The 16,920-nt window shown below is 48.8% G+C and overlaps 7 protein-coding genes across 7 annotated transcripts; 3 read left to right on the top strand and 4 right to left on the bottom strand.

Moving 5' to 3' along the window:
* Positions 1 to 395: 395 nt before the first annotated feature.
* Positions 396 to 3,886, top strand: EDB91DRAFT_1127659 (uncharacterized protein). Its single transcript, XM_041318501.1, has 7 exons — positions 396 to 636; positions 698 to 711; positions 771 to 1,267; positions 1,327 to 1,484; positions 1,532 to 1,692; positions 1,739 to 1,936; positions 2,023 to 3,886. Exons 1-7 carry the CDS (start codon positions 511 to 513, stop codon positions 3,602 to 3,604), a joined length of 2,736 nt encoding a protein of 911 aa, XP_041178152.1. The 5' UTR covers positions 396 to 510; the 3' UTR covers positions 3,605 to 3,886.
* On the bottom strand, positions 3,887 to 6,396 carry EDB91DRAFT_1127657 (uncharacterized protein). The gene is made up of 6 exons (XM_041318500.1): positions 6,132 to 6,396; positions 5,986 to 6,079; positions 5,452 to 5,936; positions 5,028 to 5,397; positions 4,146 to 4,980; positions 3,887 to 4,092 (listed from the first exon to the last, which is right to left on the bottom strand). The coding sequence occupies exons 1-6, from the start codon at positions 6,200 to 6,202 to the stop codon at positions 4,034 to 4,036; spliced, it is 1,914 nt and encodes a 637-aa protein (XP_041178151.1). The 5' UTR covers positions 6,203 to 6,396; the 3' UTR covers positions 3,887 to 4,033.
* A 367-nt stretch (positions 6,397 to 6,763) lies between these two features.
* EDB91DRAFT_1278398 (uncharacterized protein) lies at positions 6,764 to 8,220 on the bottom strand (the record flags this gene model as incomplete). Its single annotated transcript, XM_041324693.1, has 5 exons — positions 6,764 to 7,124; positions 7,175 to 7,303; positions 7,356 to 7,750; positions 7,801 to 8,043; positions 8,104 to 8,220. 5 exons carry the CDS (start codon positions 8,218 to 8,220, stop codon positions 6,920 to 6,922), a joined length of 1,089 nt encoding a protein of 362 aa, XP_041178150.1. The 3' UTR covers positions 6,764 to 6,919.
* A 619-nt stretch (positions 8,221 to 8,839) lies between these two features.
* Positions 8,840 to 10,590, bottom strand: EDB91DRAFT_293886 (uncharacterized protein). Its single transcript, XM_041326744.1, has 7 exons — positions 10,489 to 10,590; positions 10,204 to 10,418; positions 10,100 to 10,140; positions 9,898 to 10,045; positions 9,453 to 9,847; positions 9,262 to 9,390; positions 8,840 to 9,205 (listed from the first exon to the last, which is right to left on the bottom strand). The coding sequence occupies exons 2-7, from the start codon at positions 10,381 to 10,383 to the stop codon at positions 9,010 to 9,012; spliced, it is 1,089 nt and encodes a 362-aa protein (XP_041178149.1). The 5' UTR covers positions 10,384 to 10,418; positions 10,489 to 10,590; the 3' UTR covers positions 8,840 to 9,009.
* Positions 10,524 to 11,964, bottom strand: EDB91DRAFT_1127644 (protein-tyrosine phosphatase-like protein). The gene has a single exon (XM_041318499.1). The coding sequence runs from the start codon at positions 11,949 to 11,951 to the stop codon at positions 10,728 to 10,730; it is 1,224 nt and encodes a 407-aa protein (XP_041178148.1). The 5' UTR covers positions 11,952 to 11,964; the 3' UTR covers positions 10,524 to 10,727.
* EDB91DRAFT_1127642 (galactose-binding domain-like protein) lies at positions 11,965 to 12,771 on the top strand. Its single transcript, XM_041318498.1, has 3 exons — positions 11,965 to 12,145; positions 12,199 to 12,280; positions 12,333 to 12,771. The coding sequence occupies exons 1-3, from the start codon at positions 12,090 to 12,092 to the stop codon at positions 12,648 to 12,650; spliced, it is 456 nt and encodes a 151-aa protein (XP_041178147.1). The 5' UTR covers positions 11,965 to 12,089; the 3' UTR covers positions 12,651 to 12,771.
* Positions 12,772 to 15,148: 2,377 nt separating this feature from the next.
* EDB91DRAFT_1336000 (uncharacterized protein) lies at positions 15,149 to 16,919 on the top strand (the record flags this gene model as incomplete). Its single annotated transcript, XM_041325520.1, has 3 exons — positions 15,149 to 15,880; positions 15,930 to 16,078; positions 16,129 to 16,919. 3 exons carry the CDS (start codon positions 15,149 to 15,151, stop codon positions 16,640 to 16,642), a joined length of 1,395 nt encoding a protein of 464 aa, XP_041178146.1. The 3' UTR covers positions 16,643 to 16,919.
* Position 16,920: the final 1 nt, after the last annotated feature.

Raw genomic sequence — 16,920 nt, 5'->3', positions numbered from 1 at the left:
TCAGGCAGAAGATTAATTCCATTTACATGGAGGCAAATTGAAGAAAGCCCGGCAAGGCACGGAAGCATGGACATGTCACGGAATTGGGCACGAGAACCAGGGCAAGAAGTAGGGGTAAAATTTACTTTTTATGGAAATGAAGGCAAGGTGTAAGGTCTCGTTCCCCGTCGGCATGCCACGCTTGTATTACCACTAGATAACACGAAATTTGTGCGTGACATACACGATTGGAGGATTTGAATGAGCGCTGGTTGTAATCTACAGTGCATTGCATGTGAGCTGCGCCTCTACAGTGCCTTGCTCCGCCACGCGAGAAAATTACCTTTTTAGGGAACCGGACCAAGGGGGCCGGCGGCGACAGTTGAGGTAGACAGAAACCCATGCCACTGTAACCGGTTTGATGTTATTCATAACGAGATTTCCTTGTCGTAGTAATCTTCCTCCAATTCCGAGTTGGAACCGCCATCATCATACCTTCCTCCACAGAGCTCGTTACCCGAGCTCTGAACTATGGCTATAGGGAAGTGGAACCCTTTTGGTCAACCTGTAGTACAAACTACTACCAGCGACAATCCTGTTCCGCAACCGTTGCCAATATTTCCTCGTGCGGACGGAAAGCAGTTTGGTCTAGAGAATGTGTGTTTTATTGCTGCTCTCTTTCTCCTAGTAATATTCAACATCACCATTATTCTTACAGTTCGGCAACACCTGGTACGATTCACTCACTTCGTTTCCCACACTGCCCCGACCGCTCGCTGACGACCCAAAAGTTACGCCAATTCTGTGCTACAAGCCTTGTATTTTTGCAGTCCCTTTCGAGATCTCGTCATTCAGCATGCAGATCCGTACGCCGCCGCTCTCCAAGCAGCCCTGTCCTCGCAGTTCACCCCCACCCCTACCGTCCCCACCGCCGTCCCCGCTTCCCCAACCGTTGCTGCCCGTCGGAAGCAACAGCAACCAGAGCGCAAGTCTGTACAAGATGCTGCCCAACCAAATGGTGTTGTGAACCCTCCAACGCCCCCGATTCCCTCATCCCCACGGACGTTAATTTCTGCACTTCGCTCGCTGTACATTCACATCTCCCAGAACCCAGCTGACAAAGGCACCGTTGCGCCACGAGCATTCATAGATAAACTCAAAGAATTAAATGAGGCCTTTAGAAACACCATGCACCAGGATGCTCACGAATTTTTAAATTACCTCCTCAACAGAATCGTCGAGGAAATCGAAGAAGAAAAGAAGCACCCGCAGATACCTATCGACGATTGTATGTGGAAACTTCAGCACACTCGTTGTTTCTAGTACCCATTTTTTTTCTATTTTCAGCGGCTCATTCAGTCAAATCATCATCCACTGTGTCACAACCGTTGGCTATGACAGCAAGCACGTCGAGCTCGGGCAGTCCGTCAACGGGAACTACATTCATACACCAGATATTCGAAGGTATACTGACTAGCGAAACTCGATGTCTGACATGCGAGAATGTATGTTGTCCATTGTTCTTACCGCCGAGCTTACTCATCGCACCCAGGTATCCTCACGTGATGAATCGTTTTTGGATCTATCCATAGATATTGAACAGAACTCGAGCGTCACAGCATGTCTTCGACAATTCAGCGCCAGTGAAATGCTCTGCCAGAGAAATAAGTTTTTCTGTGACGGATGCTGCGACCTCCAGGAAGCGGAAAAGAGGTATTTAATATCTGCCTGTCCAGATTCGATGCTAAGGCCACGTCAGGATGAAGATTAAGCGACTACCCAATGTTCTCGCTCTACATCTCAAGCGTTTCAAATATCAAGAAGATGTACAAAAGTACATCAAGCTGGCTTACCGCGTTGCCTTTCCATTCGAGCTCCGCTTATTCAACACCATTGATGATGCTGAGAACCCTGATCGACTGTATGAACTCTTCGCCATAGTAGTTCACATTGGAAGGTACGTCCCTTGTTGCATGCGACGCTCGCTATCTGTAATCACTGCTGAAACGCTTATCTTCCATCCTTCCTCTATGGTAACTATAGCGGGCCAAACCATGGTCATTATGTCAGCATCATTAAGACGATGGGTACCTGGCTCGTATTTGACGATGAAACGGTGGACTCGATCAAAGAATCCGACATACCCAAGTACTTCGGCGAATCTAATGCCGGTTCCGCCTATGTGCTATACTACCAAGCTGTGGATCTAGACCTCGTCGCCCTTGATCTGCGTCCGCCAACCCCACACGCTGCTGAGCAGCATCCACATCAACGACTCCCTACAGATTCTCCTGTGTCGGTCTCACAACCTATACCATTCCCGCCCGGGTTGTCTGCAGAGCCGGCAGCGAGCGGTGAGACTGAACCTCTGCTGCCCCCACCGTCCTTACCCACGGCGATTCCTGTTCCACCTGCTGAGAAGTCACCGCGTAAAATTCCGCCGGAGTTTATGAATCCTACTCCTCCCTCACCCCTGCACCATCCTGCAACAGTCGGTCCTAGCTCGTCGTCAAAGCAGTCATCACCGGCTCGTCACGGCATACTCAGACATGTCCCCTCACTGAGGGTCGGTGCAGACAAGCGTGATATGGCTGCAAAATCCATTACCCCCTTCCCCAAGCACGAGTCTCCAGATCCACTACCACCCATCCCTGCTAGTCCAAATGGCAAGGAAAAGGAAACAGAGAAGAAGAGCACTTATTGGTTCCGAAGGAAAAGTCTAAAATCGGGAGCGAAATCTCGTCCAACTTTGGAAATCGCGACAACATTACCCCCTGACGTTGTCTTGGATGTGGGAGCGTCACCGACGAGGTTCCACACCACCGGATTGACGTCGAAGCACTCCAAGGATGACGGTTCTCGACATCCTTCGGAGCCGGCGGTTCTCGATCGTCCTGTAGCGCCCTTCATGGTCAAGCGCCGCCCTGCGTCTGCTTCCGGCTTTACTTCATCATCAAAGAGTCCGGGTAGTCGACGAGATACTTCGCCTTCCATCTCAGCCACTACATCATATTCTTCACATACCACAAGCACCTCAGCATCGTCGTCTCCTCCTGACCATCATTCACATACCATTCGCCCCTTGCCAACAATACCTGCATCCCCACAAAGCTCGCGGATGACACCATTCCCACTCCCGCCTCCAGCTTATCCTCGAGGCCATTCATCTGAGCAACCGCGACCTCACCGACGGCCAACAGTATCACCCCGTGACTTCGAGCCCCCGACATCACCTAAATCCCCAGCTCGGCCAACGACTGCAGGTGCTTCGCTTGGTTTACGCTCATCTGTAGCTCTATCTCGGGATCGTAATCTTCCTCCATTGCCAGGTGCAGTGGTGGATGATCCACCCAATGGGACGCATAGTACCTCCCCCATGACACCGCCTGGTCCAGACAAGGGCAAGACACAGGCGAAAATTAAATCACACGAGGAAGGCGCGGGCTTGTCTGGACGGCCAAAGTCAGCGCATGCGTCTACCAGCCTAGGGCTAGGGGCGGTTTTACAATCTAGTACTTCCGCCAATGCTAGCGTTGCGAAACGGGCGAGTCGGAAGCTGAGCTTCTCTGCATTCCCGTTTACCCGCAAGGACAAGCAGCGAGATAAGGGGAAAGAGCAGGAATAAGTGCCCAGGCCTGGTGACCCACCCACTCCCCGTCCCTCGCTCGTCCAGAGCCAGACGCACGTTGGACTTGTATTCCATGGTAAAGATGCGTTTATCTGCATCTTCCTTAATGATCTTTGTTCCCATTTTCTTGCTTTCGCAGTTGCCTCGTGGAAGGTTTGAGTCATCTATTTTAATTACAATCGCATACGCTGTTTTATTCGCGCATCATACCATGGTCGCTCGTTTATCTCTATATCGCTGCGTTCAGCTGCCTGTATCAATTCCATGTTGTATGTTACAATGACCAGAGACAAACGACAGTGAAGTCATCGCGGACTAAGGTATCCTAATATACAATCGGTCAAGTAATTAGTTCGTCGGGTCCTTTATTATCATACGGGTGCCCAAAACGTCTCCAAGAGAGCATACGCTATCATCTAGTATAATTCACAGATCGAGCATGCGTTCATCCTCCAGAGGGATGGGATAACGCTGCCCATCCCTCGCTACAACATAAATTTGAGTATATGGCCAATCGAGCATAGCCACTTCAACTCACCTTCCAATGGGGTTTGTGCCATATCAAGCACAAACAACATGGTATCGTGTGGCTTGGAATAAAAGATACGTCCAGTGCTCTCGTCCCAGGCTATCGCCGTCACACCATCGCGAATATGACGCAGAATATGGGAAGGCAGGTCAAACTGTCCCAAGATATTCTCGCGGTGCTTGGGAACGTTTCGGAGGACATTCTGCAGCGTCTCGCGCCGCATAATGCTATATGCATCGTCACCTCGTCTCGATAGAAGATGACCGGAGAAATTGCGGACCGAAAGAGTGTCCGAGCGATTTTCGCGAGGAATGGAGTAGAATAAAGAGCGCAGAGACCCTGGCATGACGAATGTTCTGCATGTTGTTCGGGAGTCGTTGTTTTTGAAGGTTAGGCGATGCGTCATGTTGGACTTCAGATTCGCGATAGCGTAATGCGGCTTCCCTGTAGATTTAAACGCCTCGGGAGCGTTCTCTCGTGGGGTTGGCGAGATAGACATGTGACATATACGACCCCCGCTTTCATTCCTGTAGAAAATATTGATGGGAGGCGGCAAGAAATTAGTGTCGCCACCATGGTCCTTGGGCACATGTGGGTCACTTATTTGGAAGTCTTCAATGTCTTTCCCGTAAAAGGAGGCAAGTGAAAGCGGGTTGAACTCTCCAGCTTCTATATCCCCAGGTTCAGGCGCAGGAAACATGGCGACGGTGAACATGACATCAGGAATGATAGGTGGACCGCCGGGGGAGGGATTGGCTGGTGCCAACTGCGGACGGTTCGTAGAACGAACGACGAGAATCTGCCCCTGCAAAGGTAATAGCCGGAGGTTACAGATAGGTTGCTCCTTCGAGAAGTTAAGAACAGCCTTCGCGGTAAGAAAAAGGACTATACCTGTTGTGAAAGCGTGGCTTCACGCGCGCATTTAAAAGCAGATATGTGGCCACCAGAAGTCAGTTCTTTCATCACAATTGTTTCGGGCATCTTGGCAACAACCATGTTCGGAACGCCATCGACTTCACCAAGGTCCACGTTTCGAAGCTCCGAATCGCTGCGAAGGTGACCGAGAAGGCGAAATGGCGGGGGTTGTGTTGCGGCGAAGTCGAAGAACTCCTGAGAACCAGGCACGAGAACAGGGTTTCCTAACGCATCTAGTGCGTCCAGAGAAATTTGCAAACACGTCGCGACATACTTCAACGGCATAGGAGCATCGATTTGACACCTCGGGTTGTTAAAGTACGCATTATATGTGGAGGGATCGATACTTGGTCGGCGGTCAGTATTGGAAGGTACACTCCGCGACACAATCAGGTCTCACCTGTTAGCAGTTTTATGACTTTTCAGCGTCTTGCGGCGGATATAGCCGATAAGTATGCTCGGTGTGCCTTCCACGTTCATGTACTTGGCACATATGTGATATGCTTTCCCTTTCACGGGTGTTTCTGCCAGAGGAACGATCCCGGAGATACGGTGATCAAGAACATATACAACCAAGCTGTAGTGAGTTTTGGCAAGATTGCATGCGGAAGCAACAAGGTATTTTCCTCCTGGAAGTACGACCATTGATAGTATATGCCTGTGTGCCTGCACAGAAAGGACAGAGACGGCAAGCGGATTTGGCAGAATCCAGTTCTTGTGAACTGTAATGGCGCGGATGACTAGTCGTTCAGCTTCAAACGAGGTCAAAAAATGAGGTGAATATCGCAGAGAAGGCGGTAACGCAGGTCCATTGGGTCCGATCCTTTTCAGAAATCGCTTCCATATTATACCATGATGCGTGAGGTTGTAAAACAGTTTGTTTACCTGTAAAAAGAAGCTTAGTGGCAGCAAGCAGATGCAAAGTAAATGGTACCATTCGTAAGCATAGAATATCCTCCACCATCAGATAGTCGAAGATATGATCGACCAATATGTCGTCAGAAAGCATATTCAAACTTGGAAAACCACTCCAATCTTGGTGGACTCGCGCACCCCAAGTTCCTGTACTGATTCGTTCACTTGCTGCCAGAGTAAGAGCAAGAGAATGCTGGAGAGATGAGGCGAGAAATCAGAGAGAATGGGCCGTACATGGTTGGGAAAAGAAACAGAGAACGTCATGACTCGGTGGAGTGATATTTCAGTCAACTGGTCTTGTTTTCATTTTCGCGACGCTTACAGCGGAGAAGTGGACCGTTGTAAAAAAAAAATACAACCATGGCGACGGTCTAAGTAATTGAAAATACAAGGACTAGAGTGCAGCAGAAAGTGTAGACAAGGTGAGGAGGTCCTCGATGTCACGTGACTCGGCCTGTATCAAATTACAACTACAACACCTTCCTAAAACGATTTGTTTCCGCATTGACACGTGACCCGCAGACGCCCAAGTTCCTCGAGAAACTTGCGAGAAGACGGTCGTAAGTGTGGCAGACTAGGTATGCATGCGTACTGTCAGCGCACAAGATGCGCAGAGTGACGTATACTGTTGTTTTTCCTGCAATTTGAATATCATTTGAACTATGCCTCAGGCCTTATTGTCGGCGAACTTAAAGATCTCTGGTGATGGCATGATTGGCATCTGAGCAGTGGCGCTATAAATGTTGGGAAAATAGCGGGCGGGGATTTCGTCAGTTTATTAGATTTACCGCAAATCCTGCAATGGTTTATTGCTATCGCCTAAACCAGCGGGTTTTCGTGTGTGGGCAATATCATATCTGTTGAGCAAAATCTACTCCTTCAATACTTATACATCATAATGATACAAGCAGGCTACACTGCGATAACTGTCTTGATACACGTAAAATATACCGTCAATCGCTGACTTTGACTACGAGTTTCCCTGTAGTTTTTCCACCGGTCAGGTCGATCTGCGCCTGTTGTACCCCCTCTGCAGTAAATGGATATTCCTTGAAAACCTGTGTCTTTAAGGTGCCGTTAGCGAGAAGGGAGAACAGCGTATTTCCGTAGTAGAGCACTTCTGCTAGGGTAACTATGTAGTTGGCCATGCTGTAATACCTGAGCGTGAGCATACTATAGATCGATTGATGCAAAATCGTTGGGCGCACCTAGGCCGAAGAAGTTTCAAATTCTTTTGCGCGAGCTTTATGGGTGGGAATGGTGGAACGGCTCCCGAAGCATTACCCACTGAAACAAGGGTGCCTTTCCGCCTGACCATTAGAAAGTCGGACTCGAACCTGCATCAAAGCTCAATTCCAGTTGAAAATAATATAAAACAGCGATCTTTACGTGTCTTTACCCACACCATCAAAGATTGCATGGACGCCCTCCCCATTTGTAAGTTCCAGTACACGAGAAACCGTGTCCTCACTCTTATACAAGATAACGTGGTCCGCCCCGTTAGCCTTCGCAAGGGCAGCCTTTTCTGGTGTTGAGGTCGTTCCTATGACGGTCGCTCCTCGCGACTTAGCGAGCTGCGTCATGAGTAGTCCAAGACCACCTGCCACGGTGTGAATGAGGATGATGTCATCCTTCTGTACGTTGTATGCTTCTTCCATGAAGGAAATAGCCGTCAATCCTTGCTCGAGGGCTGAGACGGCCGTCAATGTTGATACCGACTCGGGGATCACGTATACCGTTTCCCAAGGTACAGAAATATATTCTGCATGCGTGCTCAGATGATCCTGTATACCGGTGAGTCACTACATGGAAGTGTATCGACTGAACACCATACAACTGCGACCCGGGAACCTTCTTTGTACCCACGTTTCTTGTAGTCCGGGTTGTTCAAGACGAACTCGTCCGTAGGCAGTCCAACAACTATGCCGCCGGTTTCCCTCCCAATCACGAATGGGAATTCAGAGGGTGAATATACCCCTTCTCTGTCACACACTTGAGCACGTTCCTCGGGACACTTGAGACGTTTGGACACTTGCCTGTAATAGGTGTCGATGAAATTGACACCAAGATATTGGACCTACTCGCAGCACGGATTGAGTAAACATTAACAGTCGCAGAGTCTTGGTAACGATTGCACCTTTACGACCAAATGATTGGGGGCTACTTTTGGGAAAGGGATTTCGCGTTTCTCAATGACCTCGGGTCCACCCGTCTTTGAGATCGCGATGGCTTGGACTGTTGACGGATAGGACATCCTAAAGTTGCAGTTGAGAACTGGCGAGCGAGAGTGGAGAGTCGGTGAGTGACAATTATCATGCACTTGGGAGGATGTGATACAAAATCCAGTTCCTCTGGGTACTAGATAAGGGTTGTCGGTGCTGATGGATCATGTGCATGAACCTAGATTCCTAAGTAAGTAGTGCGATGTGTACTTCCAAGGAACTGCCACGTACTCAGAGTGACATATTCAAGGCTATGTGCTGTACGAGAGCATGATCAAGCAGCACTTCTGATTTCAAACGCTTGATTTAGGAGTTCGTCGATGCAGATAGACTTTCCTAGGACTAGAGTGCAGCAGAAAGTGCAGACATGAGGAGGTTATACAAACTATGTACAACACTTTCCTAGTCTCCGCAGTGTCCGCACTGACACAGTCGTCGCGACACTTGAACATTGAATATTGAATACTGACCGTCGGTGTCAGCGCACAACTTGCGCAAACTACAATTTTGCGTGTCATTTGAACCAGGCCTCCGGCCTCATTGTTTGAACTCAAAGGCCTCTGGTGATGGATCTGGGTAGTGCGTGCTATAAATGTTGGGTAAATAAAGCAGGCGGCAATTTCGTGAATTTTCGTCGGGCTTATCAGATTTTGCAAACTCTGCAATGTGTTGTTTATTGCTATCGCCGAAAACAGCGGGTCTTCGTGCGTGGGCAATACATATCTGTCACTGGAACAAAATACACTCCTTCAATACACCATAATGATACAAGTGGGTTTAAGTACTGGGGTAGCTTCGGTCTTGGTGACGTAAACATTCCGTCAATCACTGACTTTAACCACAAGTTTTCCTGTAGTTTTTCCACTGGTCAGGTCGATTTGCGCCTGTTTTACCCCCTCCGCAGTGAATGGATATTCCTTGAAGACCTGTGTCTTTAAGATGCCGTTGGCGAGAAGGGAGAACAAGGCATTTCCGTAGTAGAGTACTTCTGCTGGGGTAAATGTGTAGTTGTTCATGCTATAATACCTGAGCATGAGCACATAAATTGACTGATGCAAAGTTATTGGACGCACGTAGGCCGAAGAAGCTTCAAGTTCTTTTGAACGAGCTTTATGGGAGGGAATGGTGGAACGGCTCCCGACGCATTACCCACTGAAACAAGGGTGCCCTTCCGCCTGATCATTAAAAAGTCGGACTCAAACCTACATCAAAGTTCGATTCAAGTTAGAAAAAAAAAAGAGAAAGCCGTAGGTTCGACCCTTACGTGTCTTTACCCACACCATCGAAGATGGCATGGACGCCCTCCCCATTTGTAAGTTCCAGTACACGGGCAACGGTATCCTCGCTCTTATACAAGATCACATAGTCCGCCCCGTTAGCCTTCGCAAGGGCAGCCTTTTCTGGTGTTGAGGTCGTTCCTATGACGGTCGCTCCTCGTGACTTAGCGAGCTGCGTCATGAGTAGTCCGAGACCACCTGCCACGGTGTGAATGAGGATGATGTCACCCTTCTGTACGTTGTATGCTTCTTCCATGAAGGAAATAGCCGTCAATCCTTGGACCAGGGCTGAGACGGCCGTCAATGTTGATACCGACTCGGGGATCACGTATACCGTTTTCCAAGGCACAGAAATATATTCCGCATGCGTGCTCAGATAATCCTGTATACCGGTGAGTAACTACATGGAAGTGTATTGACTGGACACCATACAACTGCGACCCGGGAACCTTCTTTGTACCCACGTTTCTTGTAGTCCGGGTCGTTCAAGACGGACTCATCCGTAGGCAGTCCGACAACGACGCCGCCGGTTTCCTTCCCAATCACGAATGGGAATTCAGAGGGTGAATATACCCCTTCTCTGTCACACACTTGAGCACGTTCCTCGGGACACTTGAGACGTTTGGGCACTTGCCTGTAATAGGTGTCGATGAAATTGACACCAAGATATTGGACCTACTCGCAACACAGATTAATCATTAAACGTTAACAGTCGCAGAGTCTTGGTAACGATTGTACCTTTACGACCAAATGACTGGGAGCTACTTTTGGGAATGGGATTTCGCGTTTCTCAATGACCTCGGGTCCACCCGTCTTTGAGATCGTGATAGCTTGGATAGCTGACGGATAGGACATCCTGGAAGTTGCAGTAGAAAACTGGCGGGCGAGAGTGGAGAGTCGGCGAGTGAGACTTATCATGCAATTGGGAGGATAGCTTGGGAGGATGCGATGTACTGTAGATAAGAGTTAGTCAGCGTCTTGCAATGCATCTTGGTCATGAGATGAATGTGAAGACAATAATACTTCACGCGGAACACCGTGGCCATGCGGTCAACAAATTTGAGTCAAAAACAAGTCAGAAAGATTGAAGCAAGCCGATATACGTATTTACATTACATAAATACAGTTGTAGACTATTATGTACGACGTAACTGATGGATCATATGCATGATGTTAAGTAAGTAGTGCGATGTGCACTTGCAAGGAACTGCCGTGTAGTGGCAGACGTCATATTCAAGGTTATATACTGTACGAGAGCAAAATCAGGTAGCACTTCTAACTTCAAACGCTTGGTTTAGGATTTCGTAGATGAGATGGATTTGTTCATTCCTCTGGACCATCCCAGGTCTTTGCTCTCGTAAGCTGTCGATCTCTTGTGCTATAAGGTCTTCCTGAACCTCCTTTGGTAGGGGACCCAGCGGAGAGATAGGCAAAGAGGACACAGGAGGAGGAGGTGCGAGGGTATTGAAGGGCGGATTGACACTCAGAAGATGGTATGCGCGTAGCAATGATGACATCGCGATGAATGATCCCGTCCGCCCGATGCCGGCAGAGCAGTTGACCATGATAGGAGGATCTGGATCTGGGTTTGTGGATGGAGGAAGTGAAGAGGTATCCTTGTTAACACGATCCACAAGACGAACGAAAGCAAGAAGGCTAGCTCGATCCTCATCCTCAGGAACCCCATGGTCTGGCCATGCAGCATACAGCAGATGTGTAAACACCACAGCATCCTGTGGATTTGTCGAAGTGACAGGAACGATGGAAACCTTGCTCTGCACACAGCAGGCTTCATCAATTCGCTTGCTCTCTAGTAGCGTCACCTGCAGCACAGGCGCATCGCTTGTAGGATCCGGGTTCGACAGCATTGATTGGCCAGGGGTGGAGGGAAAGTAGGTATGAGCTTTCTGTCGTCCTCTCTCCATATTTAGGGTGAGCTGAACGATAGTCCGCACGCGACTGGGAGAATGCATACGGGGAGAATTGAGAGATGCTGGAGGAGCAGAAATTGGTTGTAAGATGGCACTGAGGAATACATGCGACGTGCGCAGAAGGGGTGCCTGGGTAGCAATCCATAACTTCCCGCCATACAACTCTCGCACCCAGCTTGCATTGAAATACCTTCCCTTGCTACCCTCGGCTCCGATGCTGCAGTGACTGCCTTTCAGATCGCCCACTACAACGCGTGTCCGATCATATGGTTCAATGTTGGAGTACCGATTGGCGACTCTATTGTCTGGATGACGACCTATTACGATAGAGTAGTGTGTGATGGGGTCGATCTTTCCAAGCGCGGAGGTCAATGCGTGCTGCCCGCGCGCAAGAAGTGACGTAGAAGGTGGTTCTGTGAGAGATTGAGTTCGCATGTGATCGCGAGCATATTCACGATTAGACAACGCGGAGCAAACAGTTTCGGATATAAACTGTGAATCATTTTCTAATGCTCTAAAAAGCCAAGAGGGTATCGATGTCGATGTCGCAGCCATTGAAAAGATGGAAGGCGCTGAAGGGTGAGTCGACTGATATTATAGATATTTGATATCTTCCTGTGCGTGAGAAAAACTTGCTAGTTCTATCGGCTTAGGATGGGTCGGAGTCCTACAGCACGCTCATGAAGAGCAACGATGGATAACAGTACTAGTTATGTATCGTTGATATCAACTAATCCACAGGATGTCAAGTCAGTGATTATTTCGCGGGGGAAAAATTTGGTCCTCACAATTTGGCTACCAGAGTCGGTTCCACGTTGGAGAAATCCACGGGGAAGAAACACCTCACGGACAATAACCCAGAAACGTGCTGGACATCACGACAGGTACAACGATGTTTCCTCGTTCTGGGACCTCATTGACCTCGGATATTGGTAGGGTCCTGGGCAATATATCCATCTAACGTTCGAAAAGCCAGCGATACCCAAGCGCGTCACCATCATCTTCCAGGGCGGATTTGTCGGAACTAAATGTAGAATCGATGTCTCCGCGGCATCAGATAGGCCCGAATGGCAGACATGGACATATATCCATCCCGAGGATGTGAACAGACGGCAAATTTTCGAGTTGATAACCCATGGAGACAGATTACAAGGGAAGGGGATTCAAAGCATGAAGCTCGTCTTCGAGGAGAGTTCAGATTTCTATGGTAGAATCACAATATATGAGCTAAAAATTGAAGGCCTCTTACTCTGAATTAAAAGCTCACTGGAGTCAATGCGGCTCTTGAAGCTTGAATGGTCTTCTGTGTGTCAGGAAAAAAATGTGACTTGCGTTCAAAGTCCCAGTGCATGTGAACAAGAGCATCCGAGGGATGTAAAACCTGACGGAGGTCAACAAACTCAAACACTTTTCCTCCTTCCTCCATTCGATGATGACTGTCCAATACTCATATTCAAAAATATTGTCTACACCTACCGTCACCTATACCTGAAATCATATGCAGGTTCATACGAGTTTGCCTCCAGAGGGTGAGGCAGCCTGCCATACGCAACGGGCGGCGCGCCCCGTATCTCATCAAATTTGACATGTACACCACGCGCCGCAAAGTGGAGGAGAAGAATAGATCATGGTGATATATAATATCCGGTCTTGACCCATGGTTGGAAATTGGTACGAACCTTTGAACCGCATACATCGTGATTCCACGCTCCATTGACCTCTATATGCTATCCCGACGTGGTGATATGCCTTGATTTGTTTCCCCCGTTCGCTCCTTAATTCCGTCTCCATGTTGAACCACGAACGATCGTGGGTGTAAATATTGCCTCCTCCACGTTTGGCCGTACTTTGCAAGATACCAATGTGCTCGATTGACTCCATTAGAAGTATTTACATAAAGCCCCGCAAGATTTTAGAACAGATTCTTCAAGGTGCAGATGCAGACGCAAGCACAAATCATGTGCACTTCCAGTAAGACACAGCGGCACTACACGCTATTTCAATGCGAGTACTGCCAGCGGACGTTTGAGACTTTTGAGTCATTCAAACAATAGCATCGGATCATGGATGCAATAGCTTTAAGTGACCTGTCGGAGCTCAAACAGTTTTATCCCTCCTCCATGCTCTCCAGGAAGATAATCGTAATTAACATTATAGCACGCAGCACCCGTTCGATGACGACCTTCTAATAAGTATCAAAATTCTACGCCGCCGTCACCACACCCGAACTATCTAACAGACAGCTTGTCATACGCGCCTGGCGGCGTGCCCTTTTGATATGGATATTTCATGTGCGCTACGCACCAGAAGGCAGACGGACGCGGAGGGGAAGAATAGGAATGCCAGAAGTATATCATAGCCGGTCCTTACCGATGGTTGGAATATTGGTACGAGACTTCGAAGGTCGAACTGCACACATTTTCTGGATTTCGTATCCCATCGGTTTCAATTTTGTTCTGACGTGGTGATATTATTCTCTGTTCGCTTCCTTATTCCGTCTCACCACGAACGTGGGCGGAAATTCTCGTCGATGTTTGGCCGCACATCGAAAAATACCAATGCACTCGATGCGGATATCAAACATGGCTCCGTGTGCTCAAAGTTCATTTGCTCACTAACCCATGTCCTGTGTATGCTGTCGCTCCAGACCTCTGGGCTCAGGCCGCGTCAGGGTGTGCGGATGCCCTTCTGTACCTTGTTACGAGCAGTGCAATACAATGCCCAAGACCACTATAAAGAGGTTCTTCAACGCTGTCCGGAGTTGATAATGTCGATAAGCGATCTTTTGCTCTAAGTTTCCCTTACCGTTGACTATATCTTCCGTTCTTCCGGACCAGAAAAATTATCCCTCGCAATTGGTATCCTCTTGCCACTCTTCGTGACCGCATATACGGGCACTAAAAATGAGATCAGGTGTAAGCTCCTAGTAGGGTGGCAAAGGCATACATTTCCATAAATCGACTATGTTTGGAAGATGGCGAACCCCTTTAATTTGTGCGGTTGGAAACAGGAAAGTAATGGTCTCTTCTGTGTCGTCGTTGGATGAGTCGAGTTCCATGATAGGATGCTACAGCGTATCAAGCACGAAGCCAGAAAAAATAATTTAAATGCTCAAGGTGATATCACGTTTGTACATCCAAATCTCTCAGTTGCTTTGCCTGGACTTGAACCGTCCACTGCACTTCGTGTAAGTGTCTTTGTTTTAAAGTTGTAGACCAATTTACCAAGTAGGCTGTTCCTCAAAGCACCTCTCAAAGCACCTCAATAAATTACGGAGATCTAATAGATCTCGTCGCTCATGAAGGGGATTACGATTATTCAAACCCTCGCTGAGCCAGACAATATACTCTGGAGTTCCCCATCGGACAATTGTTAGCCCCTGATGGGGCACAAAATCCACAGTGGGCTTCTCGTCTTTGTATCGCGAACGGTGGACGCACAACACAACGGGTCGAGCAAAAGACCACCGTCCGTTTTGGTGAATAATGGTGGTCCACAGTAAATCTTCCATGAAAGGAATGTCCACTCAGTACAAGCAGCGCGGGGGTACTTTCAAAGCGGTCGTCGACCCACATATAAATATGCTCTGGTGGCCTTGATCCTCTCTCTCATACCCACTAGCCTCCACCTCTATCTGCCACTGCGAACGCGTCCGCACTTCAACTATCGAGTGAATACCTGCTGGATCAGGTACGTCTATCCTCATCTTCAACACCTACGTTTCCTAACTATACCTACATTTTACCTCTAGAATGGACCACGCACACACCCCTTCGCATCCTTCCTCATCGCACGCTGCTCACAGTGCTGCCCTGCCCCAAGGAAACACTAACGAACTTAATCCGAATCCTGGAATGTATATGGGTATGCCCTGGTCCCAGCCGGCATATGCTCCTCAGCACTACCTTCCCTATCCGTCTCAACACTACCTTCCGCCACCCGGCAATGCCACAGCGCAAGGGAACGACCCCTACAGCTTTCCGCCTAACATGGTGCCTGCCGCTGCTCCCCCATATGCCCCAGTCGCGTCGTCCTCGGGCGTGGGTGCTGGGAATGCGCCTTCGCTCCCTTCACAAACTTATCCTTATTCTCCCCAGCTAGTCGACATCGAGCGTTCCACATCCATTCAGTCTTTTGTTAATGGAGCGTTACATCCGGCAGTTTCGCTGCCCCAAGAACATGCCACCGCGCCTGTTCAGTACTATCAACCTCCATTGCCCTCAGGAGGCTTTGCCGGGGTTCCGCCCGCTTACCAGGTCCAGGCGTTTCACCAGCAAAACATGCCTCCGCCCATATCCCAACAGCCCTACCTCGCGCAGCCTAACGGTGCCGAACTCACAATGACCTCTGCTTCCTACTCTCTGCCTCAAGCACCTGCATCTTCGGTGTCGGCCGGTCAAAAGCGTGTCGCGGAAGATCTTGGGGACGACAAAGCAAGCAAGAAAAGCAAGCTTCCAAAAAAGATATCGAATGACCCGGAATTTGTGAGTTTCCTTTGCATCATGTAAGGTAGAATTCTTAGTTTTGGGACAGGTGCAACTGCCAGACGAGAATGGTCGCCGGGTCATCAAATGCTTGAGGTGTGATGAAAAAATGAATTCTACGAGCTATGGCAAGCACATCCAGACGTTAAAACATCGAGGCCTCACAGAAGGAGAATTTATCTGCGGTTGTGGCCACCCGTGCGTATTTCCACTCTCAAACAAGCGCGTTTTATAATAGTTGTGATCAGGTATAGCAGGATAGATGCTCTGGAGAGGCACTGGAAAGATTCTCCCTGTGGCAAGAAACGCAAGATGTGCAAACGGCCATCCTCCTCAATCCCTAGTCAAGGCTCGACGAGTTCCGCTTCTGCTTCGCCTGCGGCATTCCCCACCGCTCCTTTCACCTTCCATGCTCCTGCAGCCGACGTGTCAATGTCCAGTGGCTCGATGACGTCCAACGTCGCAGAGTACGTGCACATCTCGCCCCAGGTTACGAAATCGCAGGAAACGACCACTCCCGCGGATCCCTTACTGTCCGCCCCTGTTGAAAGCGTAGACCCTGTTGTGACAGCCCTGTTCACGGGGTGGGCATTGACGGAGCTAGAGAATGTGCAATTACCGCCTCAAGCAAATGAGGTTCCGTCGTCGCAGGAAATGGACGTTCTTACGGACCCCCTCTGGGCAGGCGCGTCCCCTGATCAGGTGGCCGAATTCATGCAGTACTATGACGCTCTTATATCCCAAGAACTCCTTCAGAATTAGCATCTTTCTCCTTCTGCCCCCCGTCAACGACGGGATATGGCGTTCGTTCATATTTCACTTGCGATATTAATTATCTGCTTTATGTTTTGATGTATGCTGGGCACTCATCGATGTATAGTGATACTATTTCGCTTTTCCACGAACTACACACGTTCACTTTGTACTCTATGGCATAGCGCATTCCCCCACACATTCACTTTGTATTATATGGCATAGCGCACTACTCTTCGTTCTTTATTAGTCAGTTATTGGCAATATACACATTCATTATGGCTGGA

Source organism: Suillus paluster, assembly GCF_016628075.1.
Source record: "Suillus paluster strain FC165 chromosome Unknown EDB91scaffold_20, whole genome shotgun sequence".
Lineage (NCBI taxonomy): Eukaryota > Fungi > Basidiomycota > Agaricomycetes > Boletales > Suillaceae > Suillus > Suillus paluster.
The sequence above is the reverse complement of the archived record's forward strand: the minus strand, read 5'-3'. Positions and strand labels throughout refer to the sequence as shown.

Excerpts from the sequence above, each read along its gene's own strand:
- EDB91DRAFT_1127659 (XM_041318501.1), top strand. The coding sequence starts at position 511 with ATGGCTATAGGGAAGTGGAACCCTTTTGGTCAACCTGTAGTACAAACT. Across the intron at positions 1,268-1,326 it reads GCAGATACCTATCGACGATT|CGGCTCATTCAGTCAAATCA; the intron begins GTATGTGGAAAC and ends TTCTATTTTCAG. Across the intron at positions 1,937-2,022 it reads ATAGTAGTTCACATTGGAAG|CGGGCCAAACCATGGTCATT; the intron begins GTACGTCCCTTG and ends TGGTAACTATAG.
- EDB91DRAFT_1127657 (XM_041318500.1), bottom strand. The coding sequence starts at position 6,202 with ATGTACGGCCCATTCTCTCTGATTTCTCGCCTCATCTCTCCAGCATTC. Across the intron at positions 6,080-6,131 it reads TGCTCTTACTCTGGCAGCAA|TGGTTTTCCAAGTTTGAATA; the intron begins GTGAACGAATCA and ends CCAAGATTGGAG. Across the intron at positions 5,937-5,985 it reads ATATTCTATGCTTACGAATG|GTAAACAAACTGTTTTACAA; the intron begins GTACCATTTACT and ends TTCTTTTTACAG.
- EDB91DRAFT_293886 (XM_041326744.1), bottom strand. The coding sequence starts at position 10,383 with ATGATAAGTCTCACTCGCCGACTCTCCACTCTCGCCCGCCAGTTTTCT. Across the intron at positions 9,848-9,897 it reads AAGGTTCCCGGGTCGCAGTT|GATTATCTGAGCACGCATGC; the intron begins GTATGGTGTCCA and ends ACCGGTATACAG. Across the intron at positions 9,206-9,261 it reads TTGAAGCTTCTTCGGCCTAC|CATGAACAACTACACATTTA; the intron begins GTGCGTCCAATA and ends CAGGTATTATAG.
- EDB91DRAFT_1127644 (XM_041318499.1), bottom strand. The coding sequence starts at position 11,951 with ATGGCTGCGACATCGACATCGATACCCTCTTGGCTTTTTAGAGCATTA.
- EDB91DRAFT_1127642 (XM_041318498.1), top strand. The coding sequence starts at position 12,090 with ATGGATAACAGTACTAGTTATGTATCGTTGATATCAACTAATCCACAG. Across the intron at positions 12,146-12,198 it reads ACTAATCCACAGGATGTCAA|AGTCGGTTCCACGTTGGAGA; the intron begins GTCAGTGATTAT and ends TTTGGCTACCAG. Across the intron at positions 12,281-12,332 it reads CGTGCTGGACATCACGACAG|GGTCCTGGGCAATATATCCA; the intron begins GTACAACGATGT and ends GGATATTGGTAG.